General features: G+C 35.7%; 1 protein-coding gene and 1 long non-coding RNA gene across 8 annotated transcripts in view; both read right to left on the bottom strand.

Annotated features, from left to right (window-relative positions):
* Positions 1–22,572, bottom strand: part of astn1 (astrotactin 1) — a 414,746-nt gene that overhangs the window by 295,259 nt on the left and 96,915 nt on the right. For all 7 annotated transcript variants that reach the window (XM_087241082.1, XM_087241083.1, XM_087241084.1 and 4 more), the window contains exon 3: positions 501–894. In XM_087241082.1, coding sequence (XP_087097208.1) covers positions 501–894 — 394 coding nt within the window. The remainder of the gene's footprint in view (positions 1–500; positions 895–22,572) is intronic.
* LOC147846411 (uncharacterized) lies at positions 5,060–11,102 on the bottom strand. The gene is made up of 3 exons (XR_015478724.1): positions 9,108–11,102; positions 7,998–8,761; positions 5,060–6,925 (listed from the first exon to the last, which is right to left on the bottom strand). It is a non-coding gene; the product is annotated as an uncharacterized LOC147846411 (long non-coding RNA).

The following is a 22,572-nucleotide window of genomic DNA, read 5'->3' as shown; positions in this document are numbered from 1 at the left end:
TTACCAATAACTGTCTATCACACAATCCTACAGTTTGTATGTTTAAAAATACATTAAAGGGCCACTAAACCCCATATTTCGATTTAAGCATACCTCAGCATTTTTTTTTATTTTTAAAAAATGCTTCATGATGGGTGTGGAGCACTGCAAGCAGAGGTAGGAGTGGGCGTGGCCAGCAAAGCAGGAGAAAAAGAGGGAACTGTTTGTCAGTTGGCTCACAAAATGAAACACAAATCGTGAGGATCCCATCCTAAAAGTTATTTGAAACCCAGAAGATGAAATTAGCTGACAAAACCTCAAAAATATTTCGTTGTCCCCACAATTAAAGCTAACAGGTGCTAATGTTGTCTTAACTGATGCTTGACATACACAAATGTGCTAAAATAAAAAGTACTCCAAGATGTCTTGAACCTAACTATTGCACATCCCTACACATAGTTTGTATGTTTCAACAGACAATTATATGAATTTATATTTTTACTAAAATCTTAAAAACACACCTGGAGTGAGGTCCATGCCCCCCTTTTCATTGCACCCCTGAAGTGAGTCTAGCGTGCGGGTGACCTGACTGGTGAAGTCCTCTCCACCATTCATACACTCCCGCTGCAGGTGATGCCGCAGGTCAGTGATGTCATACTCGTACCCATCCAGTATGGGGGTCTCTCGGATGCTGAGTGTGCCACTCGAGTTGTGGCCCTGCCCGCGCGAATTTCTCAGACTTTCCCGGGCCTGTCCACCCATCAGTACTGAGGGGATGTAGTGGATCTCATTGGCAGCTTCAGCACTGGCGCTCTTTTGAGGTTGAGGAACCCGGCGACGTTTACACCAGCGTCTGCGAGTGTACAGGATCAACACCAAGCACAGGATGGACAGCAGAAGAGCGATCATGCCACCCTATAAAGGAAAAGAGAAGGTTTATAAGGATTTAGAAGGAAAAACATTTAAACATTCTAGCAGGAATACTTCAAAACTATATTCCAGGTTTACAATTTAATTCTCAGTGTTGCAGTGTTGGGTAAGTTACTTTAATAAAGAAATGAATTATGTGTATTTAAATTACTTTTCTAATTACTTTGTTTGAAAAGTAACTGAGGTACTCAGTAAGTAAGTCAACTTGACTCAATACTAAATATTCACACAAAACCCAATAAGAATTAAACTATTAATTATGTAAATGTTAATAGTCAAACAGTAACATTACACATTTACAACAGCAAAATAACACATTTAAACAATATATGCAGCAAAACACATGGTTATAAATGAATGGCACCATATTTTTACAAGCAATATAAGCGTCACGATCACCAGCGATCGCTGGACAACATTCACTCACTCGGACTACAATTCTGTCACCATATGAACTACAACTCCCTTTAGGCACCACACACACACCTGTTCTGGTTCTCCATTGATTACACACACACACACACACACACACACACACACACACACACACACACACACACACACACACACACACACACACACACACACACACAGCTGAGAGCTACTCAAAGACTGATATAAGTAAATGAACATACCTAAAATAAAAAGTAATAAAAAGCTGATTTGTATCCTCTGCTTATATGCCATTAAAATAAATGATAAAATGAATAAAAATAAATAGTTAAAAAATCTTGAACGAAATTAATGATGATTTGAGAAACTTCCTACTCCTCTGTTTAACTGTCTGACTTCACGGTGGGTTTCTTTTGATCGCCCCCTGACATTTTAAAGAATATCACGACAAACGTGTCAAGTATAAAAACCTTATTCGTTTCACGAGGTGTGTGCAGAGTCAGCAAAGGTCCGCGACTTGGCAACAGGCAAAATTATAAATCAGCCGTAACAATTTAAGTTTCTTCTCCCACTACACAACTATAGAAAATTGTACTGTACAAATTGTATTGTACAAAACAATTAATTATTTTCAAGTATACATAATATATGCCATATATTAACTTGCATCTTTAAGGTCATATGCAATTATCAAATATGTTCATTCTTTAGATACACTAATACACACAGTAAAACATATAAGCTCAAAAATAAAAAAAGAATCCCATTGCAGTGTGGTTTAATAAAACTGATCTTTAAGTATTTAAACTAAAAACTGCTCACAGAACACAAACTTACCAAACAATCAACTAAACTGAAATAATGAAAACAGAAATCCTAATAAATTGATAGTGCTTATTAATCAAAAATAAAATTGGCATATCAACTAAGGAGTAAACAGGCATATGGAACTGAATATCCTGATTAAAGAAAACAAAATTACTAAAAAAATAAAAACTAACTAAAAGTCTGCAGAGACAAAAAAACTTAACCCAACTGTACACTTTAAACCTCATTTAAAATCCACATCAATGTGTATGTGTTATTAATATTTTAAAACATGGGGGCAAACAAAAAATGTATTGCACTTTTAATCTTTTGATGCTTTTAAACCTTTTTTTTTTATCATGGACTCATATATCCAGTTCTGTTTGCTTGATTGGATTTAAAAAGCTCTTTTTAGCCACAGTTAATTTATGCCGAATTCAAATGTGTGTGTGTGCTTCAGAAAGAAATTTTCAGCAGTTTCAAAGGTATTACATCAGTTTTCTAGTGGTGTATGATCAATTACTAAAAAACCCCACAACAGCTTAGAAAAAAAAGTACAGAAAAATTAATAATTTATTATAATAACCCATACTTCAACACAGCATATTACATAAATTACTTACGCATGTAATAATCAGAATTATTTTTAAAGATATATGTAACTGTGTACAGTAAGAGCATTTACAGTATCTGAAAAAAACATGAAGCATAAAGTTGTTTTCTGTGCATTTTAAAAATATGATTATAGTTGTAACTAATTATAGCGGTTCAAGAGTGCACAGAAATTCCCTTTTAACCACTACAGGAAGGTGTGATTATAACCTACAGTGAACATGCTCCTAAAGACAGCTAGATAAAAACCATACCAAGGCAGCGGCCACATACAGCACCAGATCCAATAGATAATTAGTTTTGCGTAATTCGATTTCCTTTGGGTCCATCACTTTGAATTAGCCAAACAAGCAAAATGTAACTTCACTGCAGAGAAAATTAGGGAAGGCTGCATGTTACAGACGGTTTAAAATTAGACCAGATGGGGTATCTCTTTATGAAGGAGAAACTATTAAGACCAAACAAAACCTCACAGTCCAGTAGCACGGAAAGATCTAATTGAATTAGCCAGTGGATACAAGTGATGCTATTTTCGGTTTGTCACATTCTTTAACAAGTTCTTTAAGCAGATGTCCTGTAAGTCGTAAATTCCTAAAACAGGTAATATTCATTCATTCATTTTCTTTTCAGCTTGGGTGCCTTTATTATCCGCCAACTTATCCAGCATATGTTTTGCACAGCGGATACCCTTCCAGCTGCAACCCAACACTAGAAAACACTCATACACTCCCCGCATTCACACACATCTTTGGACTGTGAGGAAAACCGGAGCATCCAAAGAAAACCCACGTGAACACGGGATAAACATGCAAACTCTACAAAGAAATGCCACCATGATGGCTTAAAACTGGTCGCTAATGATTCTGTAATTTTTCTTATCAATACGTATGTTTTGTTTTGTTTTTTTATGCAAAGAATAGTCAGCCTGATCTCACGAGGAAATGTAACTATTTTACGCTTTGTCAGTTTAGTGGCTAATTTGTTCGAATTCATACAAGTTCAGTAATGTGTGTGTGTTTTTTTTTTTTTATTGTTAGTTGGTTTGTTTTTGCTCTATTTTAATCATTTGAATAAACTCAATATCTTCATAAACAAACGCTACATCTCAATTTAATGTGAATTTCTGATTTTCAATTTATCTTTACCACGTCTTTGCACTGTGGGGGAAACCGGAGCACCCGGAGAAAACCCACACATACACAGGGAGAACATGCAAACTCCACAAAGAAATGGAATCTGAAAAAAAAAAAAAAAAAGATATGCCCACTGACCCAGCCAGGGCTCGAACCAGCAACCTTCTTGCTGTGAGGCAATTGTGCTACCCACTGTGCCATTTTTATTAATATTTTTATTACGAATATTACTTCAATAATGATTTATTTTATTGTATTTCACAAAATGTAATATGTTTACAATTCATCAGGATGATCTGAACAGAAGACAATTTATTGTCAGGAAAATATTGAAGAAAGCAACTCTGCAGAGGATGATGTTTCTGCATCTCTCCATGATAAATCACCTCCGTCTCTGCCGGTAAAAATCAATGCAAAATCTGCGTCACAATCTTTTGTTTAAAAATCTCATTGACTTTCATGCCTCTGAAAGCATGAGAATGATAAATAATTGTGATTTCTTTTGACTAAACTTTTTTTCTTTTCTTTTGTTTATTTGTTTGTTTCTGTGCAACTGTGTGTGATGTGAGGCCAGGGGACTAGGCCAATATTAATCAGTGGGTTATTGTAGGACAGTTTTCCAGATGGGCCTTTATCTGATCTAGGTGGCGTTTGCAGAATAAATGAGAAAGCCAAGAGGAAATGCCCTTTCCGTTCAAGGGTGGATGTGGGCATAAAACAAGGTATTATCAAGCACTTAAACTCTAAGTGCGTTGCTATGGTAGAACCCACAGGGATAAAAGGGATTTACTGAACTGGTCATGACTCCCATGTTTTATTGTCTAATTTATTACGCTTCCTCCATTAAATGCTATTTGGTGCCAATATCCGCCATGTTTGCCATCCAAGCATGGACAGTATCCAGATCAACCACAATCCAGAAAGTAAGTGAATATTTGTCATGTAGTATTATTGATTTTTTTAATATATCACACATGGAAAGAACCTATAGAACCTATATAAACATATATATTTTAATATAAGTTTTTAATATATGTGACATACGTTAAGATTAAACCAATATTAATCTTATATCAAAACCTATATTAAAACATATGTTTATCGAGGTTCTTTCCTTGTGGGCTCTTATTTGTCATAGTTAAATTCCATAGCATGCCAATTTCACACATGCATACGTTTTTCTTCTTTTCTTTTTTTTTTTTCTTAGTTACTGCCTTGATAATAGAAGATATGAGCTAGGCATCATGTTTAACAGTTTCCAAAGTGAGCTATATGGGAGACATATCTTGTATGCACATAAAGAGCTTATATGTGGATATATAAAGAAGCAATACAGGAGACTTATATGGCCTGTATATGCACATATATGCACCTCAATTTTGCCTATATGTGGCATACATGTGCATATATGCAGTCTATGTATTATCATAAATGTGCATATATACTGCATAAATGTTTGATTTATGCGCATATATCCTCATACCTGTTCTTTCCATGTGGGATTTTATTATTGGTATTACTACTAGTATTACTAAAATTAAAAGTGCCTGTAGAAGATCTACAGATTTAAGAATTAAGGTCTTTACACATTGATGTCCAAAATGTTTGAATTGAATGCAAAAAAGTCACATAAACAAACCTTGCACACTGAGTCTGATCCAATACGAAAAAATGTAAACATTTTGAAGTCAGTTCTAACAGTGATGCTTTGCTCTCCTCACTTCTCCGAAGTAGAAAAAAATAAAGAGGAAAATGCTTCATATTGTGTCCATACAATGCTTTATTGCGGATGGAGAGTTTAGCTCATATTCAAAGAGCTTCATTATGATTATCCCGAAATGCAAAGTTTATTTCAGGAAATCAGTGGAATTTTGATACATTGCTTTTGATAGTTCACACATTCACGTACATAAATAAATCCTAAAGAGAGACTGGCAGAACCAATAGACATTATAATAGTCGGTGGCTGCGTTGACGTGTCAAAGTAATTGACATAAAGCAGACCTTGCTTACTGTTATAATGTCTATGAGCAGTATGTCAAATGTATGGACACACATATACACCCACACACAGACACACATTAAGCAACGCCAGTCACTGAATCAAGCATACAGGGGTTCTCAACTGTCCGCCACATTCTAGTGGAAAGTTTTGGATTCAGTGTGCAATAACCTTTAGTATTTCTTCATTTCTTTGTATTTTTAGTTTACTTCCTTAATACATGCAAGCAGCAACCTCCTGGTGTCCTTCGTGAAACCAATATGGAAGTAAATGAAACTACAATTCGTTGACTGGCCACTTGGGGTTGGCTCCAAAAACAGGTAATCATTATTATAAAACAAAATAATAATAATATTTTGACTTTTGATCATTTTTATGTAAAACGACTTACAAATGAGAATAAAGGAAGCACTTCAAATAACCAGAGAACATAATACTGTATGCTATTTGCATTTTTTATATTATTATTGAGTCCTTATAATAGGGTGTTTAAAAAAAACGGGTCTGGTGCATAAAGAGGAAAGAGTGTTTCCTACAGGTGGTTTGTCAACCCCACTCACCTGCAAGAAGCACACTCAGAATTGTGCAATGTTTTCCTATAAATATGAATTGATATTTAAAATGTGTCTGGGGCAAAAATCCCTCAGATCTGCACTCTGGATGTGTTTGTCTTGGCAGATCCCGTTCAGAAACTGAACTCACAGAGACAAGCTGCTTTCATTGCTAAAGCAAGAGTCTCGGTTTGCCGCACTCAGGAATTGCTTTCTTTTCAGAATCAAGAAATCAGAGGGCTGAGCGAGAGGGCCATGTGAGCTCACGTCAGACGTGATCCAACGTACCTCACTTACCCTTCAGCGAAACGATTCCCCTTCAGTGTGGTGCTGTCAGGCATGGTCTGAATAGTAATCTTATCTAGATCCTCACCAAGACTGTGAAAGAATCTGGTTTTTAGTTATCAGACCAGGAGGATCCAGTCCCCTATCAGTTACTGTAATTATTCACCTCCACCAGATACCAACTCTGTTCAGTCCTAAAGTTCACAAGAAAGTTCGCAGTGTCACTCCTCACACTCCAAAGTAGGGTTGTCACAATATACCGGTATGATGGTCTACCACGATTTGAACGTGCACGATTATCACACCATGAACACACCATGAACAATTGCATATCAACGGTTTCAACCCTTAAAGACCGAGACAGCCGCCCGCGGCTAAAAATAAGTATTGCTCTTAAATGTTTAATAACTTTTGATCCGCTGATCCGATTCATACAATTCAAAGATTGGCATAAAGAAGAGAGTCTCAGCTTTCCAGTGCTGTATCATTCGCGGACTTTCAGAGGCTCCGGAATCAGTGCGGTTACGTCATCAAAATTTGACAACGCTGATTTGACAAAGAAACGCTCGTCACTGTGTCTCCGGACAAATCAGACATGATACATTGATGCATTGTCCCTCCTCCATGTCCAGATTGGTTCAAACTCGCTATATCGCAACCAATAAGCATAGGTTTCGCTTTTGTTTGTGGACCAACATGAGCTTTTTGAACAACACGGAATGAGAGATAGGCATACATTTATGCGCGGCTAAATAAAACGCAAAAAAAAAGTTTTGTGTGAAATACTTCTCATACTAAGTACTTTTGCATGCACAGCAGCACAGAAACATGACAAAACAGTGACAGCAAAGACGAACTGCTGCTCTTGCTGTTTTCAAAAGACGCAAATGAAGGTGCAGCTGTTTGTCTGTATTGCAGACAACCATATCCAAATCCATATCCACAGACAACCATATCCATGCTGGCACATAAAACCTAAGGATGTTCCATATTGAATCTAGTTTCGTTATGTAACTATTTATAGTATAGTAAATATTTATATCTATTTTTTTACTGAGGATTTGCACCATGTTTATTTGGACTTTGACACATTATTTATTATTTTCTCATTTTTTTATTTGTTCATTGTAAGTGGTGTTGTTTATAGTAACTGAAAATATATTATTTGGAAAAAGTAAAATTTGCTTCACTATTCTATTATTTTGTAACATTTGTAACATACCGTATACCGCGAAACCGTCAAACCGTGGTATTGTTTTAGACGATTATCATACCGTAAAAAAAATCATACCGTTACAACCCTACTCCAAAAGTAGCAAAAAAAGGGGGTGCAAGAAGTTTGATCCCCTTTATGAAAGCAGTTGCCACACATCTTCACAGATCTTTGGCCAGTGAATGGAAAACTAAAACTATTCATTTTACATGTGTTTCTCAGCAGATGCTTTTATTCATCACAGTTTTATCCTTTTCACACCTTCAATTAAAACAGGAACACTTCGACCTTAGTGTCTAAGGTCTACTATGCAGCTGGCCAAGTGGAGTACACGCTCTATACCATTGTGACCCCGGTGGCTACTACAGGATCAACCCATGTACTCAACAAGCAATGGCTAATCTAATGGCCCTTGAGTGCCACCTGAGCCTTAACCTAACATAGATCAAGTACACTAACAAGGCAGCCGTCCAAGATTGAATATCCCCTGTTGGTTAGTTTAGTCCTGCAATGGATACTTTGTGGAATGAAGAAGAAGATTCAAGACATGCACTACCCTGTGCCTTAACACTGCAGCTTGGCTGCCACTTTGGGTCCGCTGTTACCACCTGCTCAGCCTCATTCTAAGTCAGAGTCTGAGCTCCAACAGTGCCACCAAGGGTGCCAAGCAATAGTTCTTTTCTAAGTGCCCAGGTAAAGCTGGACTCTAATCTGCTGAATCAGCCCTGATGCATCATTAGCAAAGAGGAAAGGTCTAATTTTGCTGCTGCCAAACCATTCTCTAACAAGTCTCATTTTTTAATTGTTCAGTTCTGAGCGCTGGCAGCTTTGTGTTTGCAGTGAAAATGTGATAACCCTTGTCTGCAATTTAAAGTGTCAATAAAATAATAGTAAATAAAATTAAACATAATAAAATGATATCACTAATAATAATAAAATAATAATAAAATTAATAATAATGTAACTCTTTGGTTGAAGTATCATTTCTCACTAATAACTAGTGGCATACTGTATTACCTCCCTATTATTAAGATACTGGCTGATTATAAGTATTTATTTCTGCATGATCATATTCTACATCCCTAGTCCTACCAAATCTTGAAAAAACAACTATCGTACTACTACTAGACAACTAAAAGTCATATTTAACGGTTTGTTAGTGGAAATTATACATTATAATAAAGAGTGACCACTACTACTACTCCTACCACCACCTAATACTTTTTACCTAATTACCTAATACTACTACTACTAGTAGTACAACTACTACATTAAACTAAACAAGATAATGAGGGGGGAGACAATGCATAACCAAAGTACCTAATGACTACAATTTACCCGAAGCTTGTGTTGGCAAATCTCCTAGAGGTCGCTGTCTACATTTTTAAGAATTGTTATTGGGCTGTTGTATTTATACATGCTATTTTTATGTTCTTTTGCAGATAAAAAAAAGAAAAAAAAAAAGACTTGCCTTACATACATTACCTTGCAATTAACTGAATTAAACCCTTGCCTAAACCCAACTGATAGTGTTTTCAAAAGCAAACAAGAAGAGAAAAGCATTGCGTGGCCACATGTTTTAAACTAGGGGTGTCAAAATCAATTGTTTCTTCGATGCACCGCAATATAGATGCGTAGAGTTCGGTATCAGTTCAGTTATAGATCATAGCCGGTTTTTACGCACTGACGTCATTTATCTCATATGCGTTATATTGCGGTAGCTTATGGCGAGGGAGGAGAGCGCGAGTGATTAAAACACTCCACATACCTAATACAAAAATGCACAATTCACTGCATGTATGTTTGCTAGACAGTCTTTCACTGACACTGAAGTTACAGCAAAAGCCCCAATTTCACTGCTGGAGAAAATGAAAGTAAACTCAATTTCTGCTTCTCTCTCTCTCTGTCTTTTACTCACTGTGGACATTTGACCAGTTGCTGTGAGGTAACGTTTCCTCTCCTCGCAGCTGGTACAGCGATACAGACATGAGCTTGTCTGCATAGTGAATTTTCTCCTCCGCATCTATCATGGATCAGCTGTGATCGCCACTGCTGTTTATCAGACACACTCATCGGTGAACAGAGCATTAGAGCCAATCATAGCCGTTTCTGTTGTGCATGTGACCAATCATAGAGTAATAACTTATACGACAAGGCTCAGAAAGCGAGTGGGATGTTTACATTTGTTTATTTGGTGCTCATGTCGTCTGTGCATGTACTTGGGTTTTTAAAGGTACAGTTCATGCATCTGACTGTCTGCATTAAAGGACAATATTGTAATACAAATTTTAATACAAGAAATTTTGTGCTGTGAAATAAAATTAAAAATTGTGTATAAAGTGGGTTTTGGATTAAAACAAATTGATGGTCTTGGTGGTCTACTGTGAAGACCACCAAGTGCTTAAGAAGTGCACACATGGGAGGGTGGGTATTTACCAGGACGTATTACTCAATATTCATAGACCATTCATCTTAATGTCCATGTCAACTACGTCATAAACACCCACCCCTCAGAAGAGCTTCAGACTGCAGTGTACAGTACCCTGAAATAACTATTCCAGGAGCGTTATTCTCGTGGCTACCTCAGAGATTCATCTTTCACCGCTTTTAACATTGCTTGCCCCTCTTTCCAGCATTCTTAGCCATTGGTTACATTCATGCAGCCTAGGGCCCTTGGGAAGGAGCTCAACGTAAAGATATATCACTTTCCTCTTATGGCTGCTAACAGGGCAGAAACTCAAATCTCCAGCAGGTCTGTTTTATAAATGGAGTTGAGCTTTCAGGATGTTTATACCTTTGCATCCTGTGCTTGCTTTGCAGGTGCCTGCAGAGATGCATAGTTGAGATAGAAGTGAGAGAAACAACAGCATGCAATGATTTCAAAAAGGTCAGCGGTTTGGGACTTAGTGCAGCTGTTGAGCTCAGGAAACAACTTTCTCCACATAAAATACCCATTATCAGTTCAGTCTAAGCAAATACACCAGTTATATACGTTCAAGAAAAAGACACACATGGAGGAAAATAGAAAGTGTTTTACGGCTGCACATTATATTGTTTCAGCTTTGATAAAGCAATGTGCGCATTAGAGGATGACATGGCAGTGAATTTTCACTCCTGTCCCGTCCCACTCCCACAGAAAGAAATTTTGTCGCGTCCCACTCTCAGACCAAAATAAAAAAAAGATATTATATATATATATAAATATATATATATATATATATATATATATATATATATATATATATATATATATATATAAATATATATATATATATATATAAATATATATATATATATATATATATATATATATATATATATATATATATATATATTATATAATTATATATATATTATATAATATATAAAATTTTTTTGTACATTTTTTTTATTTAGATGAATCTCGGAATTAATTTAGAGTAAAATGGCTCATTTGAATTCTGCCGAAGGCATTCAGAATATGTGTGCAACCCAAATAATAAGTCTTTGAGAACGGGTTTCTCAAGCCAGGTGGTACATTAGACTAAAGGCTCCTAAATGCATTACAAACTGCTTGAGAAACTGTTCTACTATGATAATTGGAGATGAAAATAACTGATGTTCAATAAGATGTTCTTTTGTTTATTAACATACATTTTGAAATGTAGGCCCATAAGCTCGAAACAGCGATTTTTGATTACCTTAATCCATATGAAGTCATAGCTGAACCAAACAGAAACGGAATTAGCACATGTGAAGTATGCAAATATTAATGGCATTATTGAAGTAAACAACCCGATCAAACTATTACTGTTGTTTTGACATCTTTATACTACCCATCAGATTACGCTACCAACACTATTATGCTATTTGTATGGTTCTGAGGTTGGGGTTAGGGATTAGGTAGGTTAGGGCGATATTACAGCTTCATATCACACTAATCCACATTAAAACTTACACTGGTAGCAAAATCTAAAGGGTAACATATTGCGTCATCAAAATGTGCTACCTACTTTTTAAATGGGAGGTAGGACAAATCGACAGAACACCGCCATGTAGGACTTTGGCATATTTTCCGACAAGATCCACACACGCAGCTATCAGTAAAGGACTACACACACACACACACACACACACACACACACACACACACACACACACACACACACACACACACACACACACACACACACGCACGCACTCACACACAGCGCAAAATGCTGAAGTTTTTTTGCTTTCCATTTGGCTTGCGTTATTAAATTCCAAAACACTCTCACCAGTCCTTCCTCCTTATTTGTGTCGAATACCCCAGTTTGTCACGGGAGCATGAATGAAATGTTCATGAGTTATAGTGAAACTGCCATACTGCAGTTAAAGTCAGGCATTCTGTTGAGTTGAGTCAGAATGGCACTTTTTTGTCAGACGACTCACCGGTCAGGTATACATCTGCGCTAAAATATCAAGGTGAAAGTCACCATAGCTTGCATAGAATAGACCTAGCTCCAAACCCAATTTTGAGCATAGATTAACAGCAATATATTTTTTATTATAAATCTGTTTTGTTTAAATGCACTAAAATACATTGCTTACATTCATGAGAAATAGATAAAATGGGGTGCACTCAATTATGCTGAGCACTGTATATACAATGAAAGCCATAGTGTTTTATTTTACATTTGATTATGCAATTTGTGTACCTGAATATTGAAAACTCCCAGAAAACCATAAAGTCAAGTTTACTTCATTTTTAGCGTTGCTTAACCATTTTATAAATATTATTGATTGACTTATTACATTTTACGCAAATGCTCTTCCCTGCAAAATAATTCCAATCAATCAAAAATATGAATTTGTTTCCAAATACAACTATACCCAACATCGGATGAAAATGTTCTCAACATGTATCGCAGAAAAATAAAACATCACAATGTCATTTTTTCCAATATTGTGCAGCCCTAATGTGTTTCCTCTCTCACCCCATCGGCTCGCAAAGTGTTTGTCAAGTAACTATTTTATTGGCTGTTAGCCAATGCGAAAAGAATTGATTTCCGCTTTATTGCTTTAGCTCTTCTTCTTATCCAATTCCGAATCCAACTTAATGCCACCCTACCGGTTTTCTCTGAAACACTATCTTCTAATATTCCCAGATGAGGGGAAAATTCAACATGCATTCTTCAGCTGGAGAAAAAAAAAATAGCACTGTTTACCAAGAGCTACATCAGCACAAGGTGTGATGTTCCATTTTATAGGCAACGGAGAGAAAGAAAAAACAAAGAAAGGCTTTAATCACATCGTAAATTCTGGATTTATTAGCTCAGACCAACATAAAAGATTGTCTGAGACATTAATCCATGAGCCAGATTATTGCTGCAACAACAAAGGAGGAAAACCACAGGAATCTGTCTCAATTCAAGAGGTCATTAAGTGAATTTCTTTTAAAATTTAAATGTGAAAAATAATAGAATGCATAAAGGATTTGTAAAAATTTTATTTTTTTATATCGACACATTCTCTCAGATGGATTGCTTTGTTCACTGTATCATTATTAACCACATACATTCATATTGCCTAATATATAAATATATATATATATATATATATATATATATATATATATATTTTTTTTTTTTTCTTTTTTCGAAGAAAAAATGGGTTGCAACTAAAAGGGAATCCACTGCGTAAAACCTATGCTGGATAAACTGGTGGTTCATTCTGCTGTGGCAACCTCAGATTAATAAAGAGACTAAGCTGAAAAAAAAAAAAATGTATTGAATAAATGAATGTTAACCTTTTTTTTTTTTTTTTACCATGATAAGCACTTTTCCTTTTTTAATTGACTTTCATTGTATCAATCACAGAGGGCCACAGTTATAGCTAAAGTCTCTTTTTTAATATAGAAGAAGAAGAAGAAGAAGAAGAAGAAGAAGGGGAAAAATCACCTACTGTACATCTTAAATGGCTGGTGGTAAGTAAATTAACAGCACATTTTCATTTCTGGATGAACTATTCCCTTTATGATGGATGAAATTACTCATAATACTTAAAGTGATGAAATCATACTGGAATATTTCTCAATGAAATAATACAGGAAGCTGAAAATCTTAAGGATGCATTAGCTCAATCAATACTGTAATTACGTTAGCCTCATATATCTCTCAACCGACATTCAATACTGGATGTCTGTGGCTTATCAACACTAAAAGATCTAAAGAGAGTATGCGATTCAACTATATCTGATATTTTTGATTCAACTTATCACTTAACAAAAAAAAAATACAATTAATATATATTATATATTCATTCATTTCCCTTCGGCTTAGTCTCTATTTCAAAGGTCACCACAGTGGAATAAACTGCAAACTATTCCGACATATGTTTGCAGTACTGGGAAATATCTATACACACTTATTCACTCACACACACTCAGACACACACACACACACACACACTCACTCACTCACACAAACACACACACACACACACACACACACACACACACACGCACACGCACACGCACACGCACACGCACACGCACACGCACACGCACACACACACACTCAGGCAATTTATATATGAGCACAATCACATGAGTAACAGTGCGATAGGGCTGTATATCGGCACTATACAGCCATATCGCACTGCTACTTGTGGGATATTGCGTTTATACAACAGTTCGATGGCATAATTGTGCGTATAAAAAAGAAAATCAAACACGGAGAGTCTCAAAAACCCTTTTGTACTAGGAACTATTTTCTTCTGCCACTCTGCAGCTGATGGTCAAAACAGCGGAAACTGCTGCTACTGCACCGTCACTGTAGAGCTAGTTTTTGAATGATTCTCTAGCTTTTTATCTAAGTGATGTGAAAACAGGTTATTTTTGCTCACATTTTAAGATTATAAGGCTAAACGACATGAAACATGAAACTACTCTGTTCCAATTACTATGACCATTTATGTGAAGCTGCTTTGACACAATCTACATTGCAATCAGGATTATACAATAATTAACCGCGAAAAGGCCAGAGCAAAGCAAAAAACTACTAGTTTCTGTGGTATAAATACAGCACTACAAAAAACAATAAACAGAGAGATCGACTCAAAATGTCACTTACCTAATTACAATTATTTGTTCAGCCATATTTGAAATTTACGCTAAGAAAATGCTGTTTTTCTCCACTAAGCACTTACAGTATTATGCGGTGTCTGTCACCATCTTGTGGCCAAACATCAGCCGTCACTTTTTTTTGTCTGCACAGACAGGCTGATGTTTGCCGATGAACTAAATCCGATGCTTCAAAATGATAAAAATTTAAAAATAGACACTGAGCAAAAAATTTACTACTTAGTTGCAATCAAAACACCTACATTCTCAACTAAAAAAGCCTCAAAAGTACATTATGTTGTCCAAGACCAGCAATATTTGTCAAACTGTAGTGTCCTCTGCTTGTCGCTGTATGTGAGCAGAGTAATACACAAGGGTGAAGGGTGAAGAGGCTATACTAGTGCTGGTATTTGCAGAATATCACATGGCTATCAGAAAACAGATTCAAGAACTAGACAGAACTGATGTATATAATATAATATAATATAATATAATATAATATAATATAATATAATATAATATAATATAATATAATATAATATAATATAATATAATATAATATTATATAATATTATATAATATTATATTATATTATAAAATTTCATCAAATGTATGGCCTATTTTGAGGGGATAATTTTATCATCTCTCATATTTTTCTTTCAAGCTTTAGTCATTTTTAAACATTGTTGTGTTCAAACGACAAAAAAAATGCTTCTACTATTGTGTTAAATCCAGGACACAATACCATCTGTTTCTGTTGCCAAATTAAGAATGGCTGTCAGGTGTTGTGATATAGATGCAATGAGGACTGTGTTACACGAGGTGCCCGTCTTTCCACCCAGCGTGTGCAAATCACCGCAAGGGCACAGCGCAGCTGAGCCAGCCATCCGCAGAGAGATAAACCACTGGGGAACAAGCTTCAGGCTGGCAAATGGGAGAAACAGGGGTCAGGAGCCGCCTATGGATGTTCAGGCTTGCTGAGTAGTGCAAATTGCAGCTTGTAAAATGTCAAGCTGAATGGAGGGGGGCTGGAGGTAGTGAGCTAGAGCTAAACAAAAATAACGTAAAATGAAATTAATTCCTATTGAGAATACAGCCACCTCGGAAAACATATTAGCACAAATAAAGTGGAAAAAAGCTTGCTAAATTTCTAAAGTGGCAGAGAAGTGCTGTATTTGATTATAGGTGGGATTTGGTGGCTTGTTCGTTTAGACACCCTTTATGGCAAGCTATATTAACATTTGATCTTTGACACTTGAACCGCCATGGGATAAATTCTACCCGTTGCTGTTTTTCAATTGTGCGTAAGTGACTTTCAATAAAACATTCAAGTTACTGACTTTTATTCTAATTGTTTTATTTACAGTTCCCTGATGTTTAAAATTGTTTAGTAAACCAGATAATACAAATAAGGCATTTATACCTTTAAGCACCAATGCGGGTCAGATTTACTCACTATATAATGTATGTATTTATGCACCCATTATGTTTTAATTTTGTACATTGCAACCTTTTACTCACTCAGTTAGTCTTTACCATGAATAAATAATTAAACAAATAAAGTCACAGTTAGTAATAGGGTGATTTCTAGAGGTAGTAAAAGCACAAAACACTATGAATGATGGAGAGTTTTATGATAGCAAATAAGTGATGGGTCCAGCTGGGTCACCTCAGTATCAGACATCTCTGACAGCCATCAAGAGCTTTCAAGATCAAATTCAGATGCTTTAGCCTACTCGTGAATGTTCAAACAGTATTGGTGTTGTTCTCTTATTTAAACCATACATTTTATGAAAGAAAAAAAAAAGTTATCAATTAAGTCAGGCTGTGCACTTGTACTTGTCATTGAATTTGTCATTACCATTTGCAGTGTGGTAAACTATTGTTCTTTATTGTCTACAAGCTATTTTAGCCTGATTTTATGAAGATATTTCAGTATTTTATGTTTTGTCTGTTTAGTGATTTAATTCATACGAGTTCAGTTGTACAAAAAATGTACAATTTCAAAAAGAAGCCGCACCCAACCCTGGGCCTTGTATAGATTGTATGAATTCATACAAATTAGCCACTAACTTAAAATTAAAGTTACATATTGCAGTGAGATTCTGTTGGCTATTTTAGTAGTTTAAATAACATAGGTTGTCTTAACATATGATTTACAACATTTCATTATATTTTTACATCACAAATATATATATATATATATATATATATATATATATATATATATATATATATATATATATATATATATATTCATTTCTAAATCTCAGCAGACTTGTTTAGCTTATAGCCTATTGATATGAAAGTGAAAATACAAGCAAAACAACAGAACAAAAATATAATTGATGACAAGACAATCATTTCATGACTACAGACATACCTTTGTTAACATAGTGGCATAATACAGCGAAATATTGTTTTTTTTTTTTAGCCCTTTCTAAACAGAATTCATAGGTAAAATTTACCCACACTGGCAGTTTTAGGTATATAACAACTCCAAGCAGTTCTAGTGCTAAAACATACTATCTATGTTCATCACAATTTTTTTTAGACATTAGCGTCTTTAATTGTTGATTGTTGTGCTTATTCTTTAGTTACTTTTGATTATTCATTACATACTTGTTCGTAATTAATAAATACTACTGTAAAAAAAAAATAAAATGACAAACCTATTGTTCGGTTATGACAATCCTGAAAATTTTTGTGTGTACTATATTTTTAGGTACAGTACTAGTAACTAATAACTAAGACATTGAAAGTAACTAGATTTCAGTATTTTTTTTAATTAGAGAATAATACTTGCAATTCACTTGATACTAATACTTCTTAAATAGACACTTATTCAATTGATATTCGTACAAACTAAAAACTGTAGCAATAGTGTATAAAGCAAGATTTATCTTGGACAATAAATCAATGTATGTATTATTTAACACACTTATGTTGCCATATGAGTTATTGTGTTGAAATTTGGGGGAATACATATAAATCTAATTTACGATCCTGATGTACATTCATTCATTTATTCATTCATTCATTTCCTTTTCGGCTTAGTCGCTTTATTAATCTTGAGTCACCACAGCGCAATGAAACGCCAACTTATCCAGCATATGTTTACACAGCGGATGCCCTTTCAGAAATTAATTCAAACACATACACCATGGAGAATTTAGCTTATTTCATTTACCTTACAACATGTCTTGTGTGGGAAACCGGAGCACCCGGAGGAAACCCACACGAACACAGGGAGAATATGCAAACTCCACACAGAAATGCCAACTGACCCAGCCGGGGCTCAAACCAGTGATCTTCTTGCTGTGAGGCTATCATGCTACCCACACCACCATGACGCCATCCTCATGTACAATACAAAACACTTTAAAAAATGTGTGTATGTCTGTGTGTTGTGTGACATATTGGAACAGCCTGGAAAAGATTCTCAAACAATGTCAGGATATTAACTAATGTAAAAGGTTGTATAAATACTTATTATTAAAGAAATATAATGATTAATAGAGATGATTGTAAAAATAAGGAAAATGTCAAAAAGTGTAAAACATATTGAACTTATTTTTCAATGTGGAAGTGTGCTCGTTTTTTTGCAATTGTTTTAGAACTACCGATTCAGCTATAAACCGCAGAAAACGGTCAAATTACTTGCTCTACAAACAATGATTTTGCATGATTATACAAACAAAGCAGATATGTTGTGGTAATGGGGTGGGGAAAATTATACGCTTGTGCTTCATCCTGCTCCATTTCCACAATGTTGAAATGTATTTTGTTTAAATAATTGTTTTGATGTAATTGATTTTTCAGTTTGAAACAAAAAATAAATAAATAAAATAAAATCAACTTCAATAAATTTGGATTAAGTGTAGAGAAATTTTGAGTTCTTGCTGCATGGTAGCAACTCTCATGAACCGGTACTGGGTAATGACCCTGGTGTTGGAAACCCCTGATCTAATAAATGCATACAAATTAATAAGTAAAATTTTCTATTGAATAATCATTAGTATCTGATAAATAAGAACATGTAATAAATAAACTTTATCATGAAAAGCCACTAATAGCTGCAAATGAATAAGTACTAGTTCTTATTGAAAATATATAAAGTATGTACAGTACTAGCATGAAAAATCTACTAGTATGGCTTATTCGTTGAAACAGCTTGCCACAAACTCCCCCTACAGTTGAGTCAATTGCTCATCTATTACAGATGCCCAACGACAGCTTGGGTAAGCGAGCCACTGCTGCTTTCAATAGGTTACACATTAACCCCTAAAGGGAAGAATAATAACCTGAGATGGACAAAAACATTTTCAATTTACAGTGTGGCCTTTGCGATAACAGCTGGAGATAGGGGGGCGAAGAATAGGTGGTTAAAAAAGAAGAAAAAGCCTCATCATAGTCAAAAATGACAGCACAGCTGGGCTTTCATCAAGGCACATTTGACGAGAGTTTATCCATCCGCAAACCCTAAACTATCATGGTGAGACTGCGAGCTTGGCGCAGAACGACCACCGCGCACCACTGAGCTGGGGAAAAAGCCCCAGCTGGCCTGAGGACCGCCACGTATGGCCCACAATAGACATGGACTGGTGACAGGTGTCTACACTGGCGGCTTGCTCTCTTTGGGACTGGCATCGCTGCAAAGCACTCAAGGAAGTGACATGATTTTAGGGGGTACTAGGTTTAGGAGCTTGCCCTCCGGCCGAGATGAGTCACAGCCAGAAGGGGACGCGGCGTAGGTACCATCTGTCACAGAAACTGCACCACCAGTGGAAAACTCCCACTTCTCTCCTACCTTGCAATAACACAGTCTGTGCTCCGAGAAAGAAAAAGAAGAATAAAAATGGCTAAACTATTGGCTGAGACGTGTGAAAAGGGTTTTGGCAAATAAATTATAATCTGGAGACGTTGAAAGCAATTTTGCACCCTGCGCAATTTGAATATGTTCATGTTGGTGTGTTTTTGAGAGTAAGTTGTGGATTCAAGGTCATCTGATAATTTTGCATTCAGAAAGTGTCAAGCCATGTACAGCAATGCAGCTATGACCTGTTTTGCTCCGATTTTTAAAATAGAAATGATCAATCACTTTTCTGCCTTTGAACGGTGTCCTGAGAAAGTTGGAGCAAGAACAATATCAGAGGACAACAGCAGCTAATCTAACAAGGCTAGATCTCCTCTGTCTTTCAGTTCCATTGATGTTTTAAGATTAAAGGTTTATGAGAGCCCTTATCAACATGTAACTAATGTTATAATGCATTATATATATATATATATATATATATATATATATATATATATATATATATATATATATATATATATATATATATATATATATACACACACACACACACACACATTTTTTATGTATCTATTTAAACCAAATTTTAAAACATTATATTAATATTGTTTTAACTTGATGAATCAGATATATTCTTACAATTTAAGTCATTTTTGTTCTTAAAAAGAATTGTAGAACAATAAAAAACAAAACTACAAGTAATATGCAAATAATAAAAAAGTTATAGACTCTACAAATTTATAAATAATAAATATACAAAAATATATATTACTGAGATAGTTTAGTCTTTATATCTTGTATTTTTTATTATATAAACATTTATATTTATTTCAATTTTAGCTATTTAATATGAATATAAATAAAATAAAAATTAGATTTTGCTTTGGCAACTAAAGCCGAAATACAATGTATTTCACTAAAATATTTGTAAAACTTGCATAAAGTTTAACATTTTATATTTTGTATTTTATTTCATGCTGTGTACACATAAAGATTCAATTCACACACACACACACACACACACACACACACACACACACACACACACACACACACACACACAAACACACACACACACACACACACACACACACACACACAAATAATGGTGTGAACAAAGTACAGTAGTAAAAGGTTTTTAAACCTATTTGTATCAACTTATCCCCAACTAATATTATGACTGTCCATCTTTGTTTTAGCTTATCGATTACAAATTTGCTGTAAATAATAATACATTTTACTTCACAACTCAAGGCAAGATCCAAGTGTGATCCACCAGTAGTACTGCACACAACCCATGCTGAGCTGGGATCGAACCAGTGATTCTTTGTATAGGAGTCAGTTGCTCTAACAAGGAGACTAAAGACAATGGCCTCTAGCGTCTGTAACTAGAGCACCTATAGAGCTCAGAGGAGTGAGGTTTACCTCCTTAGCACTTCGCTAGCTAGCCTCAGTTACACTCACCCCCCCGAACATCACTCCCATCCGAGATGAGTCATCAAGTGTAACCTACCGGTCTTACTGCCCCCATCTCACACTGAGCTAAGATCGATGCAGCTATTCTTTGCAAGGGAGTCAGTTGCTCTAACAAGGAGGCTAAAGACCATGACCTCTAGCGTCTGTCGCTAGAGCACCTTTAGAAGTCAGAGGAGTAAGGTTTACCTCCTTAGCACTTCACTAGCTGGCCTCAGTTACACTCACCCCCTAAATCTCACTCCCATCAAATTACCGGTCTTACTATCTCCAACTCACGCTGAACTGGGATCAAACTGGCGATTCTTTGCATGGGAGTCGGTTGCCCTAACAAGGAGGGTAAAGACCATGGCCTCTAGCGTCTGTCACTAGAGCACCTTTTGAGGTCAGAGGAGTGAGGTTTACCTGCACAGCACTTTTGCTTGCTGGCCTCCATTACTAAAAGTTAATAAATAGATTGTTTTATATATACTTGTATATGATTTCTGACCCTTAAAGAAACAGATCGCCATTGTCTTGCAATCTTGGTGCAATCACCAAGAGCTAACATTTTAAGCTTAAAACTGTAATGTTCTTCTAAAGGAAAGAAATGTCACTCACATTTTTGGTTGAAAAGTCTCCCTTTAACGGCATTGGTTTCTCAATCATGCAGTGTTTGCACACTCAATCTTGTTTGTGCATCTATTGTACGAATTATTAAGTAATTAATGACCCACATCCAATCTTTAAGCACTTCACGGTTCACAGCCATCAAACACACAGCCCTGTTTATGCCTAAATACCGTGCTGTCCTTCACGAAACAAGCATAATGCTCTGAGAAAAGAAAATAGTTTGGATCCCATTGCTCTCCTCAATGAGGCTGAATCATCTGCTGACTTCCTGCGTGTTGCCTTTAGAATACTAATAGCTATCTTTGTGTGGATATCAATGTCAGAGGCTGTGTTTGAGATAGGAGCTATGCAATATTCTTCAGCTTCTGAGAGATCATGCAGGGTTCGCTCAATAGAGGAGGCTTCCAAGAGCTTGCAGGAATCATATTCTGACAGGGATCTTTCAGTAATCAGTGGCTTTACACACAGATTCAACTAACCATCCGAAACAACTGCCATACTGCTCTAATGTGCAATTACAGGATTTGAAATTCAAGCAGCAGAGTAAATCCAGCAAAGCTTGGAGCATCCATATGTCCCTTTTGCTTTATATAGAAATAATGAGCCATTTGTGCATTTCCTATTAAAATGTTTGCATACCCAACACTTGAATAACACAAACAACTCATTCATCCAACCTGCGTTC

Source organism: Danio rerio, chromosome 2, assembly GCF_052040795.2.
Source record: "Danio rerio strain M-AB ecotype USA chromosome 2, GRCz13ab, whole genome shotgun sequence".
NCBI lineage: Eukaryota > Metazoa > Chordata > Actinopteri > Cypriniformes > Danionidae > Danio > Danio rerio.
The sequence above is the reverse complement of the archived record's forward strand: the minus strand, read 5'-3'. Positions and strand labels throughout refer to the sequence as shown.